Below are 11,665 nucleotides of genomic sequence, written 5' to 3'. Positions count from 1 at the left end.
AGCACAGAATTCCTACCCACTTACATCTTAGATGCAGATGAAAATGATTCACTTTCTAAAACATATGGAAATAAGGAGAGGTTAAATTACTATTTCACCATTCTTTCAGCTGTTTTGTTTCTTGCTTATATATTTTTATTAAAATAATTTCAATTTTTAAAGATATAAAGCTATATTCATTGGAAAGAAGTGGGTAAATCAAGAGAAAGCTTAAAAACAGTCTTTAAAATAGCATTTTCATTTTAGTTTCTCTCTATTTTATGTGAGCTATACGGAAAACAGATGGAAGCATTATTAATTTTTTCCCCCAATGAGTTTTAGTGCAGCATATTTGTATGTGTTATCTGAAACATATGAATACTTAGTATTGCTGCTGTTAAATTCGTAATGAGTTGTAGGGATTGTGAAATTCCCTGACTGGCTCTCATGCAAGTAGTTCATTTGCAGTGCTTAGATGTGTTAAGATTAAGCAGGGGGAATATGGCAAGCACTATCCCTGACCCTAGATGAAAAATTCAAATTTCTAGCTTTATGAGTTTTCCCCAGCTCTCATGTTTGGTGAAAATCAGATAAATACTGTGTAACCCTGTGAAAAATCTTGCAGTAAAACTTGGTCCTAAGTATAAAGGATTGCATGGATTCCATGTCTCATATTGAAAATTCTCTAATAAGTACAAAGGCACAGAAATCTTCGGGCAACTTTTATGCGTCAGATAACAAGTCTTTGCTTACATATAGCAGTACTTAATGTGCACAGGCATGTTAGGTGCTGGAATACCCAAGTCAGTGTGTATTTCTTTAAATAGCAGTGGTGGATACATAGGAACATTGGTTTTGGACTTCAGCCAGATCTTCACAACTCACTTAGTATAACATTCAGATGATTTTGAGTGGGACAAGGTGTTGTGAAATGCCAGTGGTTATATTTTAATCTTTAATTTAATTGTAGTAAAACTTATTTCCATGTACAGTGTTGTGTCTGTGTAAATATTAGTGCTTCAAATAAATTAATCTCAGTATGTTAGAAATAAACAATATAATATACTGTAATATTAAATATTTTTCTTTTTAAGAAATGCTGGGGATTTTTTATATTCTGTGCTTTTTATCCAGAAATGGTAAGGTCTTATAAGCAAGGTCCTGCACATCTGTATATTTTGGCAGTTTCTGTGTCTGCATTGGAAACACAATCCCTACAAAAATTAAAGCACATAGTTGTGATCATATAACTGATCATAATGAAACTACTTATATAAGTAATGTTACATACACAGTTAATAGTCCTTGTATTCCTTTGAAATTTGCAAGGACAGATGGAGTGCTGCATCTGCTGTAATATGAAGGCAAGATAGTGTTCTTAATATGTACAGAAATTAGGCATGAGATACTTTACTCATACAGAGACGTGAAATGATTGCGATAGAAAATGCACGCTAAAATAGAATTTCTGCAGGTCAAACCCGCCACCTTTGAATTGGTATTATCGTTATACAGATAATATGGTTCAGAAGCATTTTCATCATGTTAAAAGATTGTTACTTTTATTATTAGACAGTTTTTTTCTTGTTTTCCATAATTCATTTGAAAAATCATTGATTGAATAATACGCAGTTCTGTATTCAGACTTGTTTACTGCTTATAACAGCAGATGTTTTCTTGGATAATTTGGCCCAGGATATATTACTCCAGTTTGTTTATACATGACGGTTTGTGTGTTTCTCTAGAATAGATACATGTATTCTAGTGTTGATGTTTGCAGTATTATCATTCATTCAAAAAAGAAAAAGACAAAATTAAACAAAATTTAAAATGGACTTATCTACTCTGATTTTATTAATTTTTTTTATTAATTTTATTATTTCATAAGATTCCAAAGCTATATCAAATGTTGAAATGCAATGCTTTTATAAGTTGTAGAGAAAAATTACCTGTACATTAGCTATAAACCATCTGAATGTAAAACATTTGTTTATACTGCGTACAGTAAACAACCCTTTATAAAATAATGATTACTCTGATCAGTACTAGCGCATGATTAAGGAGACATTCGAAGACTTTGGTAAGTCATTGTTAGTGATTACAACTGTATTCCAAATAATAGCTTAATTTAGAATTTGTATGTGTGAAATGGCCATTCTGCAGATAATAGTGTAAACATTGTTTTTCTAAAGCATAGGACAACTGTGTTTTTTCTTTAGTAAAATACTTGAGATGAGAAATATACCTCTTATCTGCATGCTGATATCTGTATTTCTCTGCTGGGATCTAATTTAAACACTTTATGAGAGATTGACATTTCCAGGGCCTTAAACATCCTTAAAAGCTGCTTTGTTCATTGCAAACCATATTTAGTATGACCTCATAATAATGTAGCACACCTCAGGTGTCATGCCTGTCTTTACTATGCACATTGGAGCTGTGTTCATCTATACTAGACAACTGCACTTCAAGGAAAGATTTTTTTTTTCTTGATAGGCAATTAGCAGTAATTAGGAAGATTCACTTCAGTAAGATGTCAACAGGAGATTGTTTTAAAAAGTTGAATGTCAGTGGCTTTTGAAGAGTTGTGGGGTTTTTTTCCTGACACATAGGTATGGCATGTGAAACATGAAATGTTAATTTAACTTTTCTTATTATTATTCATGCACAATATTATTTTGTCATTCAGATACTACACTGACAGAGTGCAAAGGGTGTTAAAATAGTGCTGCTAGAATAAAAAGAGGATTAATCTACCATTGGCCAATTAGCCAAAGGGTACTTAATGGTCTCTAAAGGCTACTGAAGTCTAACAACTAGCTAAAGCACTGGCAAAAAGTCCTCTATATTACCTTCATTTTCTTGACATTTTGTGAAACAGTCAGCTGCTAATAACTGTGTTTTTGTGGAAAAAAAATGCAACTCAGTGATACTGTAAATTTTACTAAAATTTCAAAAGAACAAATGACAAATAACTTACACATTTTAAAACTTTTTCTTGCTTTTGAGGGGTCTTTGTTTCAATTTAGGGGTAGGATATTAAGTCACCAAAGACTTCAATTTCATATTTTTTCTTCATGTCTGGAATACTAAGTAATCAACCACTTAAAACACTTGCGTGAATAAAGCTTTCACTGAACATGTGGAGTTATTTTCCTTTGCTCTATGTGATCATGTTAAATATGCAGCACAGCTGGGGTTTTTTTGTCTTTTTGTATATCTTTTCATATTTTCAGATAACTACATACCATTTTTACTTTTTTTTCTCTGACCCATCAGACAAAGGAAAATTTTGATTCAGGATAACAAAACAGGGTCAACATTAGTGGGTTAGACTCAATTTTTCCATGAATATTGTAAATAGGTTTATCATTATGTTATAATAGCATTTGATAGAGTGCATTAAATCGTAAATACCTAGCTCTGTGCCTGCAAATACGTTTTTGAAAAGTCTTCTCATAGTTTATGTGTGCGACAAGTACAACTTATCTTGCATGTTTTTCATAGTCAAGCTAAAGCTGTGAGAAAAGAGCTGTTTAAAGTCTTCAGATGAGCAGTGCTGGATTTTAAAACAGAACTTGGCACAGGAGCTATGCATATAGCAAATGTATTTCTTTACCTACTGAAGCAAGATTTTTCCCCATCTGAGGATATTTATATTATAGTTGGATTACAACATGAGTGATACAAAATGAGCAATAAAACATCATGTCATTGCTTAAAAAGGGTTTCAAGAATACCTGATTTACATCCCATTTCATAATTTTGCCTAGAAGTCTGTTCTATATAAGACATTCTGCAAATATAAATGTCTGGATCATGTACAGCTGTAGCAGTGCAGTATCAGCCACCACCAACTGAAATGTCATTTTCCTGCATGCCAGTTACAGTAGGAGGGTAACTGCTGTAAACTGAGCTGGAAGCTCCTCACGGGGTTGTTGTGATGCCAAGGAGCAATATACTATTCCAGGAGCTTCCTGCGTTAATCTGTTGGGTCTTCCACGTAGCTGTCTCTCTGAGCAGAGGGCTTATGGAAAAAAAGCCTTGCTGAGTCACTCAAAGTTTTGTACTGACTACAGAGAGACTGAAATTTCATCACTTATCCCTTTGTGTACAGCCAAACAGAGTATCATGGGTATACCAGGAGCAAGGAGAGTAAGATAGATCAATGTTAAAATATTGAATCTATAAACATCTGTTAAGCCAAAACACTCCAGAGGAGGTGCAGGAGATGAAGGCCGCTACATCATGGAGGAACAGCAGTAGTCTGCCTTTACCAACATCTGGTCTAGCCAGTGTTTAAGATTCTACCTTTCATCCTGGTGACCTCTTCCCCTGGAGTAAATCCTTTGTCTCTAAGGATTTGTGTGCATGGTAGCACACACATAAAAAACTCCTTGTCTCTAAAAAATAAAAAAGAGCAAGACACTTGACCTAAAACTTAGCAAGTGGTGAGGGACAGCAAGGTAATGAACTTGCTTCTTAAGTAAGTAAATGCAAGGAATATCATTTAGGCATAAATATCTTGCCAGGGCAAGGGGGGTGTTTTTCACATCATATGTAGATTTATACAGAATTTTCACATACCCTTTCAATATATTTCAAATAGAAGAATAATGATACAGAGTATCAGCTCTGTAACACTATTTGCATTGTCTCCAGAGTTCTTAAGAGACAACCTTCTTGGTATCTCTGCAGGTGTGTGTCTGGCTTTGTCTGCTTTTGCAAGTTGGGGGGCTGTTTGTGTTGTATGTTATGTATTACTTTCACTTCACACATGTAGTTCTGATGCTGTTTCTGAATTCATGTACATTCATATTTTAAATAATTTTTTTTCTACCCCCTCACCTAAGTAAATTCTATCACTAACGTAGCACAGTCCTCTTTGGCACCTGTCCCATGAAACCACTTATTTTTCAAGATATTTGCTGTAATTTTGGGGAACGTGGCGACTGCAATCTTGGCATTTTAGATTAGATGCATTTTGGCAGCAGCATTAGCCTTAGAAACTTCTGAGAGTCACAAGCTATCTTGGGGAGATATGGGGACATTTCTTATTTTAATCAGAGATATTGATCTAGCTATGTGGGGTTTTTTTCCTCTTCTTTTTATGAATTATTTATTATAGAGGCACTGAATCATGCATGTAGAAAATGTTGGCTATACTGGACAAATTAACCTAATCTTTATATCTTTCTATACTATATCTTCCTGTACTACTACTGTTTCTGCTTGTTACCATATCCTTAATTTTGCATTTTACTCAAACTATATTAATTATGAGAATAGTATGTCAGATTAAGGAATAGCCAATTAGAAAATAGGTTGAACACTGTTTATCACTTGTTCAATAACAACAGCAGATGCAAAAGAGAATGGAATGACTAGCCCCTTTACTAAGAACAGTACTGATCTCAGATACATGTGTAAACTGCTTATTGGCTTTAATAAATGCATGTAAGTATGAGATAGTGTTAGACCTTTAACTTTAAATATAGGATGCATTTTCTTGTATCCACAATATAATTTTAAGCTAATGCAAAAACTACTAGCATTATCATGTCATTCACACAGGGTAAAACATGACTGTAAGTTTTTTATCTTGGTATATATGTGATCTGCAGTTGACTATTGTGGAAGTGTATGTGTATATAAATACAGGTATATATATTGTATTTTTCTAATAACAGCAGACAGGAAGAAATATAGTTTTGAGTTTAATAGTAAAATCCTTAGAAATACAATACTGTCCATAACTTTCTCTCACCTTGTTATTTTGTGTACCGGGATGTAATCAGACACACATTTAGTCATTTGAAGTTGTAATACCTTCTCCAGTTTCTTATCAGGATTCTTCATAAAGGAAGCTTTTTTACCCTTTGAGAGGTTTCAATACCATTTTGCGTAATTGTTCCTTATGTTAAACTACCATATCACAATCTTCTTTGGAATAATGAGGAGCAGAGAGCTGTTAGGCCATTAGTGGCTTTCAGCTAACTACAAATTCATGAAACTTAACCACTAGCATGAAGATTATTTCTGTTACCCTTTTTGCAGAACATTCAATATTATTTGAATTACAAACAAATATTTTATTTAAAAGATTACTTCTACAAGGAGTACTGTGAAATATATTGTTACAAAGATTGAATATGTCTTGTCAGTTGTCAATCAAGTGCATCAAGACTGAGAGTTTGTTTGCATGTTATTTATTTGAACTAAATCCCTAATAAGCCTTGTCTGCTAATTGGACTTAGCGTTTATGTTGTTAAATGAGAAGCGTTTTGGCTGCAGTAAAGGGTGGTAAGACCTACCCAGTGGAATAAACAACTAACATCTGTTATCCTGTCCTGCTCCAGCTTGGCTTTTACCACTTAAGTACCTCAGCCCTAGAGTCAAGGTTATGGAATATGCGGTTCTCTGGCTATGGTGCATATATGTGAAAGGGAAGAAATAGCGCAACATGAGTAAAGACCAGCCAACCAGAAGATATTTAGTGCAGCTGGTCCACTTTTCTTTAACCTCTACAAGCCCTACAAATATCAAAACAAAAGCCAAGAGGAGAGTGTATGTTTTATAGTGGTTGTCAACACAGCAATTCAAGTGAGCTTACAGTGGTCACCATTAAAACAGATTTGACATTTAACCACCTTTAATACGCACTGGTGTCTGAGACATCCTGGTGTTTCTTCATGCTCTCTGTAGAAATAATTGCAGAATCCCAGAGAGGCTCGACGTAGACAGGTTTCAACAGTAACTATAGTTAACAGTTTTGTATGATAATTTTTGCCTATTGTGGTAAAATTAGGAATGTGTGCAGTCAAAACCGAATTAGCTTACCTTTTAAAAATTGCTTGTTTGTAACATTAGTTGACTTCTCTTCCCTACAGGATTTGATCTTTCCATGGCCTAGAGTATTCAACCAACATCTATGCAGTATAATTACAGATAATATAGACTGTTTCATTCCTCTTGAACTCTGAACCACAGAAGTGTCTCATATGATCAAGCAGCAATATTTTTAGGATGCAATTGTGATTGTTTCTTCTGTTTGTAAAACAGGTGTTGACCTCCAGCCTGGCCAAGTGGCAACAGGAAAATGAAGATTTACAAGGAAAATTGAAGTTGAGAGAACATCTGTCTCAAACTGCTGGCAAGAGTGAAACCACACCAGCTCCTTCAAAGAACATTGATTTAGAGATGAAACAGCTGCAGTGCAAACTAAAGGTGACAGAACAGATTATCTAGTACTAAAGATAATTCTTACGAACAGTATTTCATAACTGGGTCAAGCAGATATACATATACTCACTCACACATATAATTTATATAGCTTAGCCAATGATTAGCAAGTGAGGTATTTGATAAACTTTGATGTTAAGTAGAAATGTAGTCAAGCAGGAGAATTACAAGTTACAATTAACACAGTTTTTACAGATCAAGTAGACCAGACAGGGAGGCTTGCTGGGTTTTCACACAAAGGTTAAATGCGTCTTGTGGGAAGGTACTGTGGAATTACTTCAATGAAAATTGTGTTGATTCTGTGCTTACTTTAAGAAAGAAGCAAGGAATTAGCTGTCCTTTAAAGGGAAGCAAATAATTTGAGCTGATGGGGCAGCTCCTGTAATGTAACAGTGTTACATTGTTACCTATATGGCCCTACTACTCTTCAAAGAGACATCACTCTGTTTGTATTTTTGTAGATTAACTGGTAGGAAAACACTAACTTGTTGATGATTTAATTTTTAAGTCTCTGGTGATTATCTTACATGTGGATGATGTACATGCTGGACTGTGTTGACCTGAGAGCTTTCTCAGCAGGTGGTCTGGCCTGAACATAATAATTCTCCCTCTCTTCTCACTGAAGAAAATATATGTGCAAAAGAATGTGTTAAAGCTGGTTTCTCTCCCCACCCCCGATTTCGTGTTTAATATTTGAGGAAAGATAAAAGGTCAAAACGGTACAGTTTGTTGCTTCTAGAAGAAACGACACACTAGCAAGCTGGCTGCCAAAGGATCAGCCAGAAGAAAAGGCCATATTGCATGAGAGATATAGCTGACTCTGACTCCAGGTACTGGATTAGCTGTGCTAGCACACAAGATGTGGTTAGTGCTCAGACTGCTTAGCTGTTGATGGTAATCGTGGTATTATAGATCTTGGCTCTAGCACACTGGATGCGTAACATCTAAATTCAGGGATTAGTAAAGGTAGGTCAGATTGTTAAAGAGATGAGGGCAGCAGGGAGCAGCCATGAAAGGCACATAATTTGATCTACTTTAATTATGAGAAAGAGATCTTGAAACCATCCACGCTGACTTGTTGTGTGTTGATTTTAGATTTGGGCTTGACTAATCTGCTTTTGTTACTAGTGAGTGGTAATTTCTGTTAATTAGAGTTGTTCCTTTTAGATGAGTGTCCTCATTATCCAGAAACCTATTCGTCAATTGCTCTATGAAAGTAAGAACAATAAAAAATGAGGAATTTTTTTTTTAGTAGAGTCGCAATCATGCTAGAAGCCTACTTTTTCTGCTACCTGTGAACTGCAAAATACATTGCCGAAAATTTTAAGTGGTTTTTGTTTCTGCAGCAAGCACATGTAAAGCTGAAATCAAAAATACTAACATGACTTTTAATTCCTTGTTAAAGATGTATTACATTTTTGGTGTAAAAAAAAAACCATGTGTGCAAAACTACATTTAAAATAAACATAGACTGTGACCCCTAATCCAGATTACTAGAGTAAATTATCTGGTTGATGAATTGGATGAGTTTTGCCTATAAGGATCTTAAAAGCTGCTTAGATCGAGTTATTAAAATTATTAGCCTTATTTTGACCTAAATTTCTTTGAATAAAAGTTTAAGTCCTCTAAGTCATTTTTAGCAGAATAAATTTGTGAAAGTTGTCAACTATTGTTCCAGGCTATGCAACTTACTTTAAAAGGAGATACAAAGTTATTCTCCTAAATGGCCCAATGTGGTAGCAGCCAAAGCTTTCCTTGTAGCTCAGAGTCTCAAAGTACCTGGTTTTTTAGGTTGTTTTGCTGTGTTTTTTTTTTCTTAAGCTATCTTTGCAATGTTTATTTATGTTGTGATGACTTCTTGTATCTTTGCCAATAGGAACAATTGTGTTAAGCGTGGGTGGTGAGTTTGGAAGCAAAATACTGTAAGCATATGTCTCTCCCTCTGAGCATGTGCAGAGGCTAACCTAAGTATTAAAGTTCATATCTGGTGTGTAAGCCATATAACTGGGTGCTATGCCTCATGCTAATGAAGCTCGGGCTCAACAAACAGGTCTCAGGAAATTCGGGAATATTCTGCTAGTATACATCATTTTAACAATTTTCTAGTCATACCTCACATTATAATAATAGTAAATAGACTAGACAAGTTATTAAGAACAGTATTTTACGTCTAACTATGCACACAAGAATATATACTCCCTTTGAGGTGCACAGGGTTATATGTACAATACTCCCATTAATGTTAATAGGTGTTACAACTCTGCACTGAGCAGAGAAATTCTCCTGAAGTATCTTTGTTAACAGCAGGTCTGATCTGTTCAATTATTGTTTATACATAATGCTTAAAAAGCTTTAGTACAGTGGCTAAACCTGCATGCATATATGCACACATATGGCATATGGTTAACACATCTGTATCTTTTAGCAACACCTTTTGGAGTTCTGAAGTCTCTATATGTGCTATGTTTGAACTGCCATTTTCAGCGATGGCACTCAGTGCACATGCTCAGATTGCTAAAATGGCTACTGAGTTAAATTTCCTATTTTTATTTCTGTAGAGAGATTCAGTTTTTCAATATTTAAATCTTGGAGGTGTTTGCATGAAAGAGTTGAGGCTTTTTTTTTTTTCCTACTTCATACAATGAGGAAAGGCCAACAACTGTATAATTCATCTTCATTGGAACTAAATGTGCCTGAAAATTAGAATCATACCTTTTTGTTACTGAAATGTAGGATTTGTATTAGTGTGGCCATGGAAATATCTTTGTCTCGTGCTCTGAATTTCAAGGGTCACAAAAACAACTTCTGTTGTAGATTGTCTTGTATTTTTAAATGCATAAGGTGAAAGGGATTACTCAGAATTGTTGCTCTGTAGATATAGGCGCCTTGTGCTGTAGAATTATACCATTCAAATATGTAGTTCAAATGAAGATCCAGTTGTATTGCTTTTCTGTTACCTTTTCAGCTGACCATCTGATTCAAGAGGAAATGTGCTCCTGGGGAGCAAGCAGTGGGCTTGTAGGTGTCCTGGGGGGCATCTCTTAATCATACATTATTAGAGTGGTGGAAAAGTACTGAATTTGGTAATATTTTTTAAGGAATTTACTTTTTCTTAAGTATTGCTAGAAAGTAAGAGTGCGTCTTTTGTACCAATGAATTTCTAAGAACATTTATAAAATATTTAGAAATTTACACAGCCCATTATTTCAGACAAATTTACTGTTGACTACGATAATATTTTGTCTTTATATTTTAATATTTTGCACTATAGAATTCGACTAATGAAATCACTAAGCAATTGACCACTATTAAGTCACTAAAAAGCGAAGTCCAGGAAAAAGAAGAACAGATTCAGGAGCTACAAGCAAAGTACGTTCACTCTTCTATCCATTGTGTTTGGTGCCACCCAGTGGCAGCTGTATAATTGTTACATTATTATTAAATAAATTTTTAATAGAATGTTTTCTTATTTTTATAGCAGATTGTTACAGATTATTTTTTTTTTAGAAACAGAACATTTGGGAAAAAAAACATTTTGTTTAAATTTATGAGTGATTATTTAGCTACAGTATCTTTACTGCAACAAGAATACCTTAAATCAAAACTCAGATTCTAGAGTAGAGTATTTATCCTTGATATAAGTCTCAGTGAATTCCTCAGCACTGTTAAACACAGTCTTTCAAATACAGTAATTCTTTGCCTAGGGGCTAAGAGACATGTCAAGGTTCAGATGCTTAAACAAGATTAAATATTGTGTCTTATATTCATAAAAAGTTCAAAAGGACAGTTGTATTTGTTCTATTTGAATTGAATAAGGTTTACTAACTGTTTTGAAATTCACAGCTATTGTTTTTCAGTATGCATCTTAGCTTTTTATTCTATCTATGTTAACTGATAATACTGTTTTTCAATTATATTACTATATAAACATAAACTATTGGTATATCTGTGAATTTCTTGCCTCTCCCAGAGTTTAGCACCTCCAACCACTCCATTTTTTTAGTTGTAGAAAGAAGGCAGATTACTTATATGAAGTCAATTTATCTGAAGGAAGTCAATTTATCTGAAGGATAGCAGACTCTTAAAATTGTTAAATTGTGTATTTTCTGTTTCGAAGTGAAACGGAATCTTTTCACCATAAGACTTAAATTTAAAATAGTTGCTAGTTCTCATGCTTGCTTTTTAAAATAGATTTTTTTTCATAAGCTGTGACATAGAATTGCCAAAATAATATTAACAATATTAGTGCAAAATAAATGGAAGAAATTTTAAGATGCACTGATTTCCTGTTTTTTTAATGTGGTATTGTCATGGTATGAACAATATTTTATTCCTAAACATATTACCATGATTCATTTTGCTTTCATTAAAAAAAATAAAATCCAGAAGTTAGATTCTGGTAATATAATAATTATACAATATTATAATATTATAATAATATTGC

At 34.1% G+C, this 11,665-nt stretch overlaps 1 protein-coding gene across 1 annotated transcript in view; it reads left to right on the top strand.

The window, feature by feature from the left end:
- The window catches only part of LOC104272190 (centlein-like), a gene marked incomplete at its 5' end in the record, with an annotated part of 94,176 nt that overhangs the window by 52,529 nt on the left and 29,982 nt on the right, over positions 1 to 11,665 (top strand). Inside the window, 2 exons of the mRNA XM_009867118.1 lie at positions 7,042 to 7,206; positions 10,493 to 10,590. Of these exons, the coding sequence (XP_009865420.1) occupies positions 7,042 to 7,206; positions 10,493 to 10,590 (263 nt within the window). The remainder of the gene's footprint in view (positions 1 to 7,041; positions 7,207 to 10,492; positions 10,591 to 11,665) is intronic.

This window comes from Apaloderma vittatum, unplaced genomic scaffold, assembly GCF_000703405.1.
Source record: "Apaloderma vittatum isolate BGI_N311 unplaced genomic scaffold, ASM70340v1 scaffold14123, whole genome shotgun sequence".
Taxonomy (NCBI): Eukaryota; Metazoa; Chordata; class Aves; order Trogoniformes; family Trogonidae; genus Apaloderma; species Apaloderma vittatum.
The sequence above is the reverse complement of the archived record's forward strand: the minus strand, read 5'-3'. Positions and strand labels throughout refer to the sequence as shown.